Genomic DNA, 17,601 nt, shown 5'->3' with positions numbered 1-17,601 from the left:
CTGCTGAAGTTCCACAAAGAAGAGAAGCTGTGACCAGGGAAGGGAGGCATCTCTGTTTTCAATTGCGAAGTCCTTCAGGAACAGCAGTATCCACCCTGTGCTACATAAGCAGAAGCAACCAGCTTGTTGTGGGATTTTCTGATGGCTACTTGTCACTGGGGAACATGAAAACCTTGAAGAGGGCGTAAGTAGTCACTTCCACTTGGCATGTTTGGTGATGCAGGGCTTTCAGTTTTTTGCTTCAGGAAATATATGAATTTTCAGAGCTCTTTTTCCGTGAGTGGCATGTTGGGTATAAATTTGGAGTGTTCGGAAATCCTCTTCTGAAGTAACTATTAAGTCATACATGGATTAAGTGCAGCACCTTCTCTTCAGTGGACTGCAATTGATTTCTTACTGTGCCTGTGCATAGAGGTCTTGTGGAAAGTACTGGGTCATATCAGACAGCAGGGATGTGAGAGATCTGATTTTTATAAGTCAGTTTGTTCTGTCCAGTCATATTCAGTTAAACAAGGCAATGTGTGTTTTTCCATGAGACAGGTTTTAGAATTTTTTTTCAGAACCAGTTACTGCAATGAGGGCATGCACTGAAAGGCTTCAGTATATGAATAATGTGATTTTGGTGATTATATATTTTTAAGGGACCAGGATGAAACTAGTGAGACATGATAATTCAACAGCTGATCTGTGCCTGAAAGCATATTCTTTCCTACATTTCAGCCTTGATGCAAGTATGGGGCTGACCTATTCCAAGGCATTCATGTACATGGACCAATTTTTCCTTGGAAGCCTTGGAGATGAGAATAAGAAGCATATATATTTATAAACGATAGTAAAATTAACAAATTATTTTAAATCTACTGAAGAGCAATGTAACTTTAAATACGTGGCAAAATTCAGATAGGGGTGTACTTTAGCAAATCTGCAGTTACTCACCATAATTACTGATACATAAATAGATAGTGGAGGCATAATTTGGTGTCAGGAAAAGATTGTGAAGGTACAACTAAGGTTCAGAAGTCTGAAAGAAAACGTTTGTTACAATGCCCAAGTAAAGAAATGAGAATCTCCTTCTGTTTGCTGTTTTTTAAAATATGTTCAGGCTTACTGCGTTTTAAGTTCAATATGTTGAAGTAGGCTTCAACAATAGGAACAGTGTTTTCCCTAGCAGCTGAACTAATCATTTCTGTTCCTCCTCCTCAGGCAGAGGAGGACATAAACAGAGGTTATTGCTTTGATGGACAGAAATCTCCTCACCTTGAGTGCTACATAGAAAGGTAGTCACTTGCTTGCCTTCATTATTTGTCTTTTCTATTTTGTTTTTCAAACCCGTAGGCACTACACTCAGCTTGGAGGAGGAAGGATTCCTGTCTGTGCTCTTACTTTTCAAGAGCCTGAGAATGATCTTCAAAATTGTTGCTACTTATGGGCTGTTCAGTCTACACAACAAAGGTGAATAAAAATTACAATAAGCCACTGATTTTGCTTTTTTTTTTTTAATATTTGTTCACATAGAGTTGTCCCTAAAAGAGGACAATGACAGTATTGCTTCATGAGAGCTTCAGAATTCTTTGGAGTTCTTGTGTGCCAGTTCAGCTTCCCTGGCAGAAAAGGAGCAGTGTTCAGCAAACAAATCAATGGCTTCCAGCTGGGATAAGGAATAAGAGAGTGTAGAAGGGTGCACTGCATACAAGAGAAGGACTGGAACTTAGGTGGGAAGGGGACAAACATACCTCTCAGCATCAGCAAACTACTTAGCCCAGCTGTTCATAGACTGGCAGTCTTCTTCAGCTTGACTTTAAAGCAGTTTTCATGGAGAATGCTTTACTGTGAAAAGCTATTTCCAACAATTTTAGGTCCATGTTGCACATTAAAGCTTTCCAAACAAAGGCATAGTTAGCATTTGCCCCTGAAGCTGTTTGTGTAAAAATTTCCTCCTCTATGTTTTACTGGCTAAGTGTGACCAATTATCATGTTTTGGGAAGCAGGTTTTTTCTTTTCAGCAAGAGCATGCTCTTAAGTCAGTTTCAGCCTAGATCCAGCCTAGATCTAATAAAATGATAATGAGGATTGTAAAGCAGCTTTGTAATCAAATCTCCTCATTTATACCTTTTTCAGTGAAGGGAATGCTGTAAATTTACATCTGTTGCAGTTAGCATTTGGTGGCAGGAAATGTCTGGCATCAGGAGAAGTCATGTATGAGGTAAGACAGGCCTGTATGTGAGAGATTAAAAGATAAAGTTTCCCTGAGTATCAGTTAAGTTGGCTCCTTGTATGTGAATGAAAGCTGAAATTTCTAGTCATTAAAATTGAATGCATGATGAGTTTATGGAATTATAGTGCTTTATCTTATGGAACTGTCCCTTGGTATGGTGGACATCTTGTTCTGGTCCGCATTTTTGATTAAAATTGATTTTATCTTTAGTAATTTTGTAAGATGAGATTCTTTGCTTAGGCTTCATGTTAGTTTTTCAAAGAGATGGTTTTGGTTTTTCTTAACTCCTGTGCATATGAATCTGTTATTTCCAAAATTCATGAATAAAATAGAATAGAATGTGCATGTTTCAGGACAAATGTTACCATTTTTTCTTTTCAATAATGAAAGACTTTTTAATTTATTCATTTATTTTAGACACCTTTGATATTCATTTGTAGCATTTCCTGGAACCATTAAGAGAAAGCTTGTCTCTTAGATTAAATGAATTAAATGTATAGAATGAGAATGTGTTGCTTCATGCCAGTTCATTTTAGATCTCTGAAAGTTTTGGAAACTCATTTTCTGCTTGGAAGTGGTTTTGCTGTTTTTTTTAGTTTGGTGTTTTGTTGGGCTTTTTTATTGTAGAGCTGCTATTTGTCCACAGTACACACATATTCACATATTGTATGGTAGACAGGTTAAATGAAGGCTGTACTGGAAAGACAGTATTTCACTTAATGCTTCCTTAGAAAATGGTGGTGGCAGAGGTTCAGGGCCATCCCTTCTGTATATCTATTTCTGTGTCTCAAAGCAGTTTTCTTGCTCTGTAGTAATTTGGGATCTTAAACACATTGTCTGTGTTCATCCCATGTCCTCGCCATAAGGAATTGAGGGATATTTCCCTGATAAGAGCTCATGAGGTTTGAAAGAAGGTTTTAAATCTCGAGGAAGTTCTCATTGTTACTAGAGAGATGAGTGTTCACTCTACTGATGTGCTTATCAATAACCTCTCGTGACAGACCTTTAGCTGCTCTAATGTCAGGTTCTGTAATCAAAACACGGAGCAAAGGCTTTGTGTGAAGATGTGTTGCATTGTTTTAGATGTCTCTTTGTATGTATATGTTCAGGTTTGTGAAGACACTTTGATTATGCAAGGAATTCCACAAAACATGTTTAGATCTAGACTAATGTTAGGGAAATGCTAAATTTTGAAAATATGCAAAAGCCTTTAGAGTAAAACTTGCCTGTTATGACTCTTGCATGTCAGATGTAATTCTTGTTGATGGGAAACATACAGTAAAATAAGCATATTATATCAGATATTTGCATTAATTCATACCTAGGTATAATATATATTGTTATTTCAGAATTGCCTTTCCTCTCTTCTTAATTTTTCCCCCCAGGATTTTACATGTTGTGTCAAACTCTTCAGTTTAGATCTCTCTGGTGGAATCTTTCCCTGGAGAGGGCAGACCAGCAATACTAAATTCCTCAGCTGTCAGACCATAGAAAAATTTTGCAACCATGCTGACAGAGAAGACAACATTAATGAAGGTTTGTTCTGATGTCCCTGCTTGGTTATTCTGAACTACATGGTTTGGAAATCTGAGCAATGAATGCTGTTCTGTACCCACAGTCCTAAAGTCTTAAATATTAATCTAGCTGACCTTGTTGGGCTTATTAAAAATCCCTGTGTGCTTAAATTATGTGAGACTTCTTATCCCTCTGAACATAATTCTTTAAGGGAAAAAGTAGGTTTTATTTTATGTTTGCTAGGGTGCTGGAGCAGTGTACGGGGTCATCTGTATAAGGCTGGTCAGTCAGTTTGTTCTGCCAGTTGTCTCCATTGAACAGTAAGATCATTCTATTGCTTAGGAGTGTTACCTGAATGTTCTTTATCTTGCTCAAACCTCTGGCTGCATCCAATGTGCATCCAGTGAATCTAGCTCCCTAGGGCTGACAACTGGAGGCAGTCCTGTGAAATATTTTCATCAATGATTTGAATGAGGGGATCGAGTGCACCCTCAGTAAGTTTGGGACAACACCATCATGAACAAGAATGTGGATCTGTTGGAGGGTATGAAGGTTTTGCAGAGGGATCTGCACAGGCTGGTTTGATGGACCAAGGTCAGTTGTAGGACTTTCAAACACCTTTTGCAATGCTACAGCCTTGGGGAAAAGTGGCTGGAAATGTGCCTGGTAGAAAGCTACCAAGGTGTCCTACATGACAGCTGGCTGAATACGAACCACCCCACCACATTAAAAAACGCCAAATTCCCCAAATAATTATTCATTCAGCATGCAAAACTTAATTAATAATTGTGTATTTGATTTTGCTTAAAACAAATATAATTTGAATAAGAAAAAGAGGCACTGAAACCTATTGCAGAGATGGTTGCTATTTCATAAATTTTTTTATCATTCCTAAGTAAAGTGCTGTGTTTCATGAATGAAATAACAGCAAAAATCTCATATTTTCTACAGTAAGAAACAATGTCTTGTCTTTGACAGTAATCTCTCCTGACACCAGTGTATCAATCTTCAGTTGGCAAGTGAATACCTATGGTCAAGAAAAGCCATCTGTTCATTTGGGAGTGTTTGACATCAATCGCTGGTATCATGCCCAAATGCCAGAATCACCAGGGTAGGTTTTAATTAAGAGGTTTCAATATCCCTACAAAAGGTTAATTTCAAAATTGCTATTGAGCTTATGCGCTTGTTTTCTTTAAGGCCAGAAGAATTCTTTCATGATTGCCCCTATTTTGCACTGTGGTCACTGGATCCTGTTATAAGCATGACTTCTCCAAACCTCATTTTGGATATTCTGGTACACGAGCGTAGTCTGAGTCGGGGGGTTCCTCCTTCTTATCCACCACCTGAACAGTTCTTTAATCCAAGCACCTATAATTTTGGTAGGTATTTCACTGCTTTTCATTTGAATAGTGACAAGCTTCGGTGGAGGTCAAATGCCACTTGAGTGGTTCTCTTTCTTGTTCATTATTTGTCGCACGAAAACCAAACCAAAAAAAGCCCCACAAACCTCCATTCTGCCTACCTTGTCCTGACAAGGCACTTAGTCTTGTGAAACATACCTGACAGGCAGCTGAGCTTTGGGTTTTGGGGCTTCTGTAACATGGCCTGGGAAGGGGTGATGGTCCCAAAATGAAATGCCTTTGAGCTGAGGCCCAAAGCAGAGCACTGGGTAGCACTCAAGTTTCTAGAGACAGAGAGTAAGTCCTTTTTATGGGACGTGTGTAAGTGGTGTGATGAAGGAAAGGGGTGCTGGAGGTTTGTCTTTGCAGACAGCACTATTTACAAAGCATGAACTGGTGAGAAGGTGCCAAGGTCTGTCAAATGTTCCTTGTTTCTGCAGATGTGACGTGCTTGCTCAGCTCGGGAGTTGTTCACATGACTTGCACTGGCTTCCAGAAGGAGGGGACTTTTTTATTGTATTGAGGGTGTCAAGAGATGAACCTTTTGTAACTTTTCTCTTGCTGTGCTTTGAGTGTCAGAGACCACTTGATGCTCACGCTGCCCATCCACATGCATAGCTGCAGTCATATCCTGCCAGTTTCATGCAAATGGCACTGGAGGCATGAGCAGGGATTGAATAGCTGGAAAGGAGGAGTGTGGCGGAAGCTGGGGAAAGTGTTTACTTCTTTGTATGGTGTGGAGTTAGGGTTTTGATCCCTGATGAATTTGAGCATGGAGAGAGGGAAAAGTGATTTAACTGTTGAGGAAGAAATGCATGTTTTTTCTCTCAACCTTGGCCAAATTCTAATTTCTGAGCCACTGCACAGCTTTTGACAAACCCTTTCAAATTAAGTTCCCACTCACTAAATATTTCAGCTTCAGCACAAACAAGCACAGATGTGTGATTTAAAGTTGTGTGTTAGGTTTAACTTTTACAAAATGTAATTTGTGTCAGGGAAAATACCAGGCCTGTATATTGACAGAGAGGCTGGAAAATGCTTCCTTTAGCATTGCAAGGGTTGGTATTTTCTTCTACAGGGTATTTTTTTAAAAATTGAAACCATTAGTTCGGCTGTTTTTTTTAAAGCAGAACCTTTGTGATTGAATGCTGTCTTAACCTGTGTGTTTTGATTGATGTTTCAGACCCTGAAGCTTTTGAAGAAATCTGGTCCTTTAATAAGTGAAGCCATCCGTGACAGCTACTCTCGGTGTCTTGTAGCTGGCTTGCTGTCTCCAAGACTGGTTGATGTCCAGCCATCCAGTCTGAGTCAGGTGGGTGTATGCTGGAAAATCCAGAGGGAAGTATATCCATCTTGTCTGAAGGCTGTAGAGGCTACAAGATATGACCATCTGAGTTTTACTTGCAAGCTGCTCTGAGAGGCAGGTGTTGACATTATTTAGCAGAAATAATAATATTCTTAGATCCAAACTCCAAATTTGACTTGGAAGAACCTTCTTGGCAAGCCGACCCAACCCACAGGATGCTTATTTTGCAAGCCTGATGTAGGCTCTTACATTCTGATTAGATGTTCTGATGTCAACTCTGGTTGGGAAGTAACCTGGGAAAGCAAGAAGTTTTATGATGACATTTCCTGATATTGTTCAGAGACTTTTATGCGTTTGAGCAGGGATTGCTTCTGGATGCTAGAAATAGAAATTTCAGAATTAGGTCAAGAAGACTGGGTTTGAATTTCTTTGGCACCCTAAGCAGTATTTGGCATGTTTCCTTGTCTAAAACCAGATTTAAAAAAAAGATGGAAGTATCACACATGCTTTCATATGACAGAATGTGTAGAAATGTCTTTGAATGTAATAATTTAACTTATAAGGCAAACATATTTTTGAATATGTTTTAGGAAAAAGAGAGACAAGGAAAAAAAGAAAAATGTAAAATTCTATGCAGGATCATTTCACATGAAATAATGGTCTGAGCTTGAATACGCTGCTACATTCTTTCTGTATGTGTGCATGCCTGTGCATTATCCTTCTCAAGGACTGCCATGGCATTAGAATACAGTAATTGAACAGGCTGAAATTCCAGCCCATTAGAATTGAGATGTTTCACTTCTTTATGGTACTTTAACAAATTGTAACTTAATGTTTTGGCTGTCAAAGCTGTCTCCTGTCTTGCTACTTTCGGGAACTGGTTTCACTGTTTGCATGCAAACACAGTGGTGTTTGCTCTGTCCCCTTCACATGTTCCTGATGGCAAAGGGGTGTGCCCAAAGTGTATAACGGGTATTAGCAGAGGATGTTACTGGAAATAGTTAATTGGGACTCTGTAAATGAAGAATGAAACCCTGAGGCACAGAAATGGAGACTGAAACTAGCCTGCATGAAGTTGAAATGTCAGAGGAAAACGTTCCTGTGTTCCTCAAACCAACAAGCAGTCCAGCCTGTGGCTGGAATGAGGAAAGAGTCAAGAATATGGAACTAGCAGCATTTGCAGCTAATGTCTGAATGGGTATCCAGTTAGAAGCAAACACTTCTGTCAGTGGCTCAGGTAGTGTCCGATTCAGAGCTCCTACATGGGTCACCAACAGAAACTGCAGTGTTTATCAAGGTGAGACTGAGAGGAAAAGTCTGTGAGGTTGTGATTTGCTTTTGTCTGTTCTGTTCAGGAGGAGCAGTTAGAGGCTGTGTTGTCAGCTGCTGTGCAGACAGGTTCTTTAGAAGTTCTGACGGGATGCATTAAACACTGGACTTCCGAAGGTAATGCTGCTTCCATTGTTTTTATGTTGTGTGTGTTTTGCTTAGAAATCGTGGCTTCATGTCCTTTTTGTTTTCTGTTTTTAAAGAGCAGCCAAGTTCTGCTGTAAATTTACGGTTTGTTCTTGAGTGGACGTGGAACAAAGTGATCTGTACAAAAGATGAACTGGACCAAATCTGTGAGTAGCGGTGTGGTGGTTTTTGAAACCTTGAGTCATCCTTTGTAAAGGATCTTCTTCAGTAGTCTGCCAGTGTATGCTGCTGGTTTTTTAAGTGGTTCTTTAAGTCTCTTGTGGTTGTTGAAGTGTTGAAGTTTGGAAGTGTGCAGTGGCTCTGCTGAGTGATGATTCAATATTTTTCCTTGACAAGGTGTTCCGCTGTTTGATGGCTCCTGCAACTTCATTGACCCGCAGACATTACAGTCCCTCCAGCACTGCCAGCTGCTGCTGAGCAACCTCAGCACAGTCCTGAACTGTTTCCTAACAGAAGCCCGAGAGCTTACTGAGAAAGGTTGGTGAGAGCACTGCTAGGCCTCTGGTCTGCTAGTTAACATTTGGAAGGATGCTTGGGTTGTAACTGTGGAGGCAGGAGCTGCTGTTGTTTTGGATGGTTGGGAGAGAGTTGGGTAGAGCTGGGAGGAGGGGTTTAAATCTGAGCAGTTGGGACTTTGATTTAAGCCACTTTGAGTTCAGGGGAGCAGCTTGTTGTGGAGTTCATGAGGCTGGGTAGGGGAGGCTACAGTGGTTCAGCATTGAGCTGAGTAAGCACCTGGGCAGCAATTGCAGCAACTGAGTGTGGTAATGCTGAGAAGTGTTCCTAATTGTTAGCTAGCAATTGATAGTTGTGTGCAAATTGCTGGGAAATACAGTAGAAACTGAAATGAATAAAGCAATTTCCTTGAGTTTTTTTGGCTTCTGATTTTATAAATTGTTGTTGGCATCTTGAGGGAAAAAGAGGACTATAATCTCTTTTGCTAAAGTAAAAATCTCTGTTAAGTGGAAAATAAATGTTGTCTTCTTGAACATATCTTATAGTTTAGATTTTATGTTTCAATTTTAATCTTTAGTGATTCTGTTTCTTTGTAATGATTGGGGTTGTTTTTTGTGGAGTGGTAATGGTGGTTTTTTCCTTCAAATTCATAAGTGATCCAGCGGGACAAATTCAAAGACAGGTTTCCACTGTGTTTGTTCATACTTTCTATTTGTTCTGCAAAGAGGGTTTTGTAAAATGAAGGGAATTGCAAAACTCAAATCATGTTTTGCCTTTCTTTCAGGTTTTTCAGACTTGACAAATAAGCAGCTGGTAACCAGCCTTATTTTTTTGTATGCACAAGTGGTGATCTGGTTCTGTCGATCTAGTCTCCTTCCCGAGGGTTTAGGTAAGCAGAACCTGTAGTACCAGCACACTCGTTTTGATAATAAAAGGAGTACCTGCATGTTTGGAACCTTTGATTTATTGCTCGAGGTGAAAGTTCACCTTGGAAATGCTCTTGAGACACCTTATAAATTCAATTTTCAGCTTTAATCATTTTACAGATGCTCACATGTTCAAAAAAATAATTCCATTTGAGAGTTGTTTATTTAGGAGTAGCTTTGAGCTTACGCTACGTGCTCTGAATGCAGCATCAACCGCAAACATGAAACTGATCTTGAGACAAGAAGTAGTTGTAGTTTTGCAGTTTGCAGTAGTAGTTTTGTCTTAGTTCTCCTTTACCAATGGCAGAAACAGGATTGGATTCTTTGAGAGTTGGAGGCTTCTTGAGGTTGTGTGGTTTCTGTCTGTCTAGACCAAAGTTTTAGTTGAAAAACATGGTCTTACTTCTTTAACTTGCTTTTACTTTATCACCTGTAGATGATCAAGATGATCACATGCATTTGTCCAGACCTTTCTACAATTACCCTCTGATTCAGAGCTACTATATGGGTCACCGAGAGAAACTTGAGCATTTATCAAGGTAAGACTTGGAGGAATTCTCTAGAAAACTGCCACTGTTAGACTGTGTGAGAGTGGTTATTTTTGCAGTTAAAACCCTTTGTCTGCACTCCTTGGCATTACACAATGTAACAGAGCATGAAAGCAAACCTGGAACCCAAAAGGTCATTGCGACTCTTCTCTTGGGTTTGTGCGCTGGACTCCTTAATGAGTAAGTTCGTTGTGAGCTAAGGACCATCTTTGCTCTGACTCTGAAATCTGTGATACTGAGAGACAGGAATGAGTGTTTTGCTCTGTGCAAGCCCTTGCTCCCTTTTGTTGCAGAGGCAAATGGGATTCTGATTGCTTGATGATTGATGGAATGGTTTCCCAGTTGGGAGAGGAAGTGGAGAAGTTGTGGCGGAGAGATGAAGGCGGCACTGGGAAATACCCACCTGTTAGTTTACATGTGAGTGTTCTGTTCACTGAAAACCCCAGCAGCAGTCCCCTAAAGCTAATGATGGTGAAAGACAGGAGCATTAGAAAACCTTTTCATCTTTCATTTCAGGCACTGCTGGATCTCTATTTGCTAGAAAGCATTGAAGAAAGCGACAAACATGCGATTGTATCCTTTCCAGATTGTTATTTCTCCTTCAGTAATAACAACATAAATGTTCTTACGTGTTCGTCACCTATGTGTTTTTTGCAAATTCTTTTCTGGTACAAGCAAACAGGTTCCCTAAAATATTCAAGATAAAAACCTTGCTTAGTTTCTCTCAGTATGTAATAATTTTTAACTTTTAAAGCACTCCTTTCTGTAGCAAAGGACTGTGTGTTAGAACAGTGCCTGAAATATGCTGCTTCAGAATAGAAGTGTTTGTAACAGTGGTTTTCCAGTCGCTGATTTGTTTCCCAGCCCAGCTAACAGTGTTTGCTTTTTTTGTTAAAAAGTACAAGCACACAGAATAATAAAGAGGGGGTTGAGAACAGTCATGGGGCTGAAGCCTAATTTTTAAGCTGCTGGAACATGCAGAATTACCTTTGTTGTTTGTTGGCTAAACCAAGAAGGGAGGATGGAGGGCAAAGGGGTTAAAAATGGTTGTAGTCCCAAGCTGCCTTTCTTAGACACGATCCACAGGCAATTTTAAACAGAGTTTCAATCAGTCAGTGCTAAGTTGCTTTGTAAGGGCACCATAATTTGTGTTGGTTTTGTGAAGACAGGAAATGAGGTGGACAAAACAGCTGTAGAACTTGTTTTCTTTAATAATTAAGCATTGGATGTTGAAGTGTGTTGAGTGTCCAACTGGTAGCTTCACTGACAGAAGCAGAAGCCTGGGTTTGTAACAGCAATAAATATCTTCCTTTTTGATTGCCTTACGGAAATCCACAAGTATTTCTTTCTGGAAGTATATTCAAAATATAGTTTTGTGATTAGGACTTGCCTATTGATATAATGGGTTGTAATAGCTTAAAATGGCAAGATCAGTACATTAGGATGTTCTGCTTTCTACTATTTTCATATTCTTATTTCCTTGTTTTGCTAACTGTAATGTGATACAAGTTTTTGGTCTTAGCAATTTATTCACCTTAATTAGATACTCTCAGACAATTTACTTGCTGCTGGATATCATCCATTTCTTTCCAAGTAAAACAGAAACATTACTTGTTTCCTTTCTAACTGCCTTTGCTATCCCTTGGGGTCTTGTTAAGCTGATTCGAGGGTTTTGGCTTCTAGATCACAATGATTATGAAGTAAGTATGAAACAGTTGAGTTAGACACACATGGCACTGCAGAGCTGTAACCAATAAAAATATTTTTTAAATTGTTACTTAGGTATAAGGAGCTATCGAAGCATTGGAAGCTTTTTTTTAACACTGGTCTGACCTCTTCAGCAACAAGTTATGATTTGAAATTTTGCTGTAACTACTTTGAAAAAAATTGATTAAAAGAAAGGGATAATCAGTATAAATAATGCTTAATATTTGAGTTTTCAAAGCCATATCTGTTTTAGGAGCTTTTCAGCGGACTGGTTGGGCACTGTTTCTAAAAGAATGTTTTGGGTACTTGAAGCATGGAAACTCTGATGGTAGCAGGAACATTTGAGCCAAAAGACTGCAGGAGTGACTTTTCAACCTATTCTTCCTAATGTTTTAGGTTGCTCTTTACCTGTCACTATACCAATAGGATCAATTTGATTGTGAAGTAACTTATTATTTAGTAATGTATTTATAAAAAGGGGTGTTTGTACACAGAATTTTGTGAACTTAGAAAAATCTGAATTGTTCCTCTTAAAGCATTCACTTTTTTCTGGGTGGCTGATTTTTTTTTCCTGCAAATACTGAAGAATTTTTACTGATGTGTCCTGGATCAAGTATTTTCTTATTTAGACCTCTAAGTTGGTCTAACCCATGTCCAGCCTTGCTGCAGGAAGTTTTGACTCTTTGTTGCATGAGTGTGTGCATCTATGGTAATGAAGCTGCTCTCAACTTGTGCAGAATTCCCTGGCCCTGCTCTTCCATCCAGCTACACTCAAGACTGTGTCATGGCAACACATGAGGATAATCCAGTCCCTGATGTGCCAGGGAGAGCACAGGCGAGCCCTCAGGTACATGCAGATGATGAAGCCGTCGATGTCCAGCAGCAGTGAGGTGCGGCTGTTCCTCACCGTGCTGTTGTCCAATAGGTAAGGAAACCTCCCCTCTTTTGGCATTCACATCTTGGGAGATGTGGAGAACTGATGACACAAATGGGGCTCCCCTCCATTTCCTTTGAGCTTTGAATGGATGCCGTCACTGTGGGGCATCATTTTGGCCTCAGTGTTCCCATTCCTTTCCATGTCCCAAATCTTAACTGCAGGTGCATGGTGGAGGCTTGGGGTCTGTTGCAGCAACACACCACCAAGTTAAACATAGAAGAGCTGCTAAAGCACATGTATGAAATCTGTCAGGAGATGGGGCTGATGGAGGATTTGCTGAAGCTGCCCTTCACAGACACAGAAAAGGTGAGTTTGGAGAAGAAACAAAAAAAATCTTGTCTCTTTGGTAAGAGAAGAGGCAGAATCGTAATGAAGTTTGGAATGTGTTGTTTCTCACAGGAGTGTTTGGAGAAGTTTTTACAAACCAAATCTGGTATTCAGAATCATGAATTCCTCTTAGTCCACCATCTGCAGCATGCCAACTACATCCCAGCACTCCAGCTGAATCAGTCCATGAAGGCCAATCTGATGGTAAGGGTAGCAGTCCTCCTGAGTGTGCAAGTTTCTGTCTGCGTGACTGATCACTTTTGATAGTCCTCAAGAAAAATCTTGCTTTGTCTTTTATACTACTTTTTGAAAGATTAGGAATAAGTTCCTACATGTCAAGTTACAACTCAACCTAAAAGGTGGCTGAAATAATTTTACTACTGCAAACTGCCTTGTGGAGTTATAAATTAAATGTTCAGTGGTTGACTCCACCAAAAGTTTGTTTGTATCTGACGAAAAAATAGGTATGTTTTCTGCCATCCCATATTTTCATTCAGTTCCTCAGATCCTGCTGTTATATATTGTTTAGCTAGGGAAGTTATTTGTGTCAGTTTTTTCTGTGGAATAAAGAGTATGTTGTATGTCACATCTTGTATCTTGCTTTTACCTGAGCGCAGTCTGGATGCTCAACAGGGTCCAATATGTGTAGTGGGGTTTATTTGTGGTTTTGGGTTTTTTATTTTCTCAAATTATAGCACAAGCTCTCTGATTCCAGTAGTTTCATGCTACCAATTTTAAGACATAAATTCTAACCTATGTTTCTCAAAATATCCAGATCAAATTTTGCATTATGTGGACTTCTCTTAGGGATCTCTGATGCATGTGTTGTTTTTTGAAAGTGTGTTTTTTCAGTAAATCAAACTTAAAAGGTAGTCTTGGAAGGTTTAAGTATGTGAAAACTGTGTTCCAGACAGAAGGTGTGTGTAAGTAGATTTTCTTAATTTTCTCATCATTTTGTCCAACATAATTTGCAGTTGCCCTGTGTATTCAGTAATCTCAGATATCTTTATTTCATGATAACTAGGGGAAAGCCTGCTCTTCCATAAGCCATTTGAAAATTGCAGGTGTTAAGTATGTAAGAATAGGCTCTGCAAAGTGCCAGGATCCTTTTAACTAGGAGTTTTATGTTCTGCTTTTATTCCAGTCTTCTTTGCACTTATCCAAAACTACCAGGTGAAATTGGTGTGTGCTCCTGGGTGGAACTTGCTGTGGCTCTGTGCAGGGGACTTGTTCTCCTGTACCTACAGATACAGGAGAACAAATCCCCTGCACAGAGCCACAAATTTAGGCCTTAGTTAGAAAGAGCAGAGACAGTCCTGTGCAATGAACTTCTGGTGAATTGTTAACTTCTTGCTGTACACATTTCTCTTGTCAGAATGGTCGTGATCCTCGCTTGAGAGAGAGAGCAGTAGCCAGAAATTCTCTCTTAGACCAATATATCAAGATCCTTCCCACAGTTCAAAGGAAGCTGGCAGTAGAGAGAGCCAAGCCGTACCGTTTGCCTTCATCAGTCTTAAGAGAAGGTAATTTTAGAGAAGGGAACAAGGATGTGCAGCTGGCCATCACTGTGAATACACAGGGCTGATACTTCTCCCTCTTGCTTTACAGTCCCAAGGCCAAAGCCATTATCAACAGCAACAAGGCAGGCTAATGCAGGAAATGTGCATACAAGAGCAAGTTTAATCACTAAAGTACTGTCCAGATTTAAAGAAGCATGGCTAGGAAACAAGACCACAAATTTCTCAGAATATAAGAAGTAAGCAGCCTTTTCACAAAGTTTAGCCTTGTTCTATGTTTGTGTTTGAGGGGAGACAGAAAAAGGAGAGAAATCTGTTTGAATTATGTTAGTGTCTTGGTGGGAAGGTACATGTGAAAATAGCTTTGTTTTGCTTTATTGTACATAAAATATACAATGTTTGAGACACAATTCATCATAAGTACTATTTGGAGAAGCATACTACTATGATAATCTTAGTTAGGCAAATACATGTATTTACATTATGAGAAATGTGCTTACATTTCTCATGAAAGTTTAAGACAGCTGAAATGAAAGCTTTGACCACCACCAAGCTCTTGGTGTAGACTTTCACAGACGAACAATAAGAAGTGCCTGTCACTTCCATGTGGGCCTAATGTATCACCCCAGCAGTGAGGGTTTACCTGTATTTCTTGTTCACTGTGTATTCTTGTTGTCAGCATCACAGCATGCTTTTTTTCATTTATTTATTGATGTTCCCAGTTTAAAATGAGTATTTTAACAGGTTGCTAGATTTGGTGGTTCGTCCTGGTCCTTCCCATTCTGTGGCACAGAATGAGACCCAGCAGCAGCCCCCATGCGAAGCTTCTACTTCTTTTGTGGCATCCAGCCCCCCGAGATCAAATACACATCGCTCCAGCTCCCAAAACAGTCTGCCAAGAGCATCAGAGCTGAATGTACTGGAAACTCCTCTTGTGGTCAAGGTTTGTATTTTAAAAACTCAGTAGCAACCAACCAAACCAGAAGCTTGTGAGCTTTGTTTAAAATGAAACCCCTGGATTCAAATTGTGAGGTATTTTTTGCATGCATGTAGTTATTGTATACAGTCCTTTTCACAGCAGTAAAATGGGAACAGAGGGAAATTTTAGTTTTCAGTTAATTGCAGTGGTCACCTTGTCCCACAGCTTTGAGAAATACAGTTGTTTTTATTGCATGGAACTAAGTTCAACCTGAACTTTTCAGTCTATACTTAGCTGCCTAAAGATGCAATTTGTGGCTTAACCATGTCATTATTTAAGTGCCAAGTAGCTTTGTGTAGTTTGATGTGCATTTCTACAATCAAGAATCATGCTTCAGGCTCTTAATCCAGTGTCATGAATGACAACTGAGCAATGTCAGTGATGTCAGTCTCTGTCAGATTCAGTGACGACTCTCTGCAGCAGTTTTGCTTATCAATTGTTTGTGTTAAACTGTATTTCCAGTCTTTGCCATCAAACTGTTACTATGCAAGGCAGTAACACCTGACACGGCCCCTTGGTTCTGATCTTTTTGCCTTTGCCTACCTGAATGAAATCACTGCCATCTCCCTAAACCTTTTTCTTGTTAGGAAATATAATCTAAACTATTGAACTAGCTTCATCCTTCTCCTTTCTAACTCTTTCAATACTGTAAAACATTTCTGAGCCAGGAAAACCTGAACACTGCTACATGAGGATATGTAGGTATTTTTACAGCACTATCCCTTCATCTTGTGTGCAGACTGATTAATTAGTGCAGAAATAAGCTGTGGCTGTTGCTCTGTTGACTGGCATCTGGAATACAGCAATTGAAAACACTGCCTTGTGGAATAGTGGTTGTGTGCCTTTTAAAAGAGCAATGTAGAAATTGCAAAAATTCCTGGGATAGGAGAGAACATTGTAGGCAACAAGATGCTATATGCTTGTTTCTTCAGGAAATTTGAAAAATAACCTTTTTGTTGTCATGACTGAAGCTTTAAGCACTGGGGACCCAATTGTATTTTAGCCTGTCAGAGGCAGTGGGTCACTCTGGCTGTGGAGCAGTGCAGAGGGCACTGCAATGTGATGGGCACCCCTGGCTGCGTACACAGCTTGTGTTGGAAAACTGCTCCCAGTCATGGGCAGTGGCAAATGGACAGTTCTGAAGAGAAATATCAGAAACAGAGCATGTGAATTGCACACAGGGACTGCTCTGATCCCTGTGCCTCAAATACATGAACTCTCAGCTGTAAGGTAGTATGTATGTTTCACATTCAGGGGTGAGTGGAAGGGAAAAGCAGCTTTTCTGTGTCTTGAATTTCTTCGAGATCGGTGTGAAATTAGTCTGCTACTGAATAAAGCATTAACAGACGTTTTTTAACTTTAGGTTACTGAAGACAGTGCAGTGACAGCATAAACTTAAGAAGCAGCACTTAAAACCCCACCATATAGTGAACTACATCCATAAGGCAATCTTCGACACAGCTATGAGACTACAAAGCATCAATCTGTATGTGATTTGCCTCAGAATAATAAACGTCAGTGTGATGCAGCTGAGGGAGATAGAGACTTTTGTAACCTTAAGTATCTCAGAGTAACTTTCATAGTTTTTACAAGTTCTACTGATACAACAAAAAAAGCCTCTCTACGTGGAAAGAGAATTTAATGTATTCACACTCCTGAAAATCATGAAGGCTACCTTTCAAATATTCCCAAGACTCAAAGCTTCCACTGCCCACAAATACCAACCCAGAAATCAGACAGCAGGACAAGACACACTCATAATTCTTAGGCTAACAACAAAAAGCAGGCTCATCAACCACAGTATCAAGTAGTGTGAAACAGGTCAGTGCACCCAGAACCTGGATCACATCAGGTCAGATTCCAAAAACAGTCAACAGAACAAGCCTCCTTCTTTACAGAAGCAAAAGCACAATACAGTTCATGACTACTTACCTAACTACAGAAACTACACAAAGATCTGCACTAACAGCAATTATTAAATAAAGATTAATTGAGGATGTTAATAAAGACATATACCGAACACATATTAGAAATAACTAGTAGCTTATCTGCTAAGGCACTTCTGTTTCCAGGCTGCCTGCTTTACATAGTTGCAGAATGGGGCAAACCAAGGCAGCTATGCTTACTTGTGAAGCAGATGGTATAGTGGGTCCATGAAGTAGGAACTTGAACTTAGATAATGAGATTAAGATTCCAGAATTAGTACCCAAGAAGTTACCAATTTGGTATGTCTGTGAATTAACACTCAATACCCACCTTTTAAGGGTTTGCTCACTATAGCAAATACTATTA

The 17,601-nt window shown here is 39.7% G+C and overlaps 1 protein-coding gene across 1 annotated transcript in view; it reads left to right on the top strand.

Moving 5' to 3' along the window:
- Window positions 1–17,592, top strand: part of LOC102040535 (protein ELYS-like) — a 20,332-nt gene extending 2,740 nt beyond the window's left edge. The window contains exons 5-27 of the mRNA XM_014308435.2: window positions 10–184; window positions 1,336–1,452; window positions 2,119–2,203; window positions 3,601–3,751; window positions 4,709–4,841; window positions 4,928–5,109; window positions 5,571–5,630; window positions 6,312–6,442; window positions 7,792–7,882; window positions 7,969–8,058; window positions 8,249–8,389; window positions 9,153–9,257; window positions 9,740–9,833; window positions 10,136–10,259; window positions 10,359–10,415; window positions 11,396–11,542; window positions 12,287–12,474; window positions 12,648–12,792; window positions 12,886–13,017; window positions 14,189–14,336; window positions 14,422–14,569; window positions 15,075–15,273; window positions 16,673–17,592. Coding sequence (XP_014163910.2) covers window positions 10–184; window positions 1,336–1,452; window positions 2,119–2,203; window positions 3,601–3,751; window positions 4,709–4,841; window positions 4,928–5,109; window positions 5,571–5,630; window positions 6,312–6,442; window positions 7,792–7,882; window positions 7,969–8,058; window positions 8,249–8,389; window positions 9,153–9,257; window positions 9,740–9,833; window positions 10,136–10,259; window positions 10,359–10,415; window positions 11,396–11,542; window positions 12,287–12,474; window positions 12,648–12,792; window positions 12,886–13,017; window positions 14,189–14,336; window positions 14,422–14,569; window positions 15,075–15,273; window positions 16,673–16,702 — 2,873 coding nt within the window. The 3' untranslated portion in view covers window positions 16,703–17,592. The remainder of the gene's footprint in view (window positions 1–9; window positions 185–1,335; window positions 1,453–2,118; window positions 2,204–3,600; window positions 3,752–4,708; window positions 4,842–4,927; window positions 5,110–5,570; window positions 5,631–6,311; window positions 6,443–7,791; window positions 7,883–7,968; window positions 8,059–8,248; window positions 8,390–9,152; window positions 9,258–9,739; window positions 9,834–10,135; window positions 10,260–10,358; window positions 10,416–11,395; window positions 11,543–12,286; window positions 12,475–12,647; window positions 12,793–12,885; window positions 13,018–14,188; window positions 14,337–14,421; window positions 14,570–15,074; window positions 15,274–16,672) is intronic.
- The last annotated feature ends 9 nt before the right edge of the window (window positions 17,593–17,601 follow it).

This window comes from Geospiza fortis, unplaced genomic scaffold (assembly GCF_000277835.1).
Source record: "Geospiza fortis unplaced genomic scaffold, GeoFor_1.0 scaffold41, whole genome shotgun sequence".
Taxonomy (NCBI): domain Eukaryota; kingdom Metazoa; phylum Chordata; class Aves; order Passeriformes; family Thraupidae; genus Geospiza; species Geospiza fortis.
This window is presented reverse-complemented; position numbering and strand designations above follow the sequence as displayed.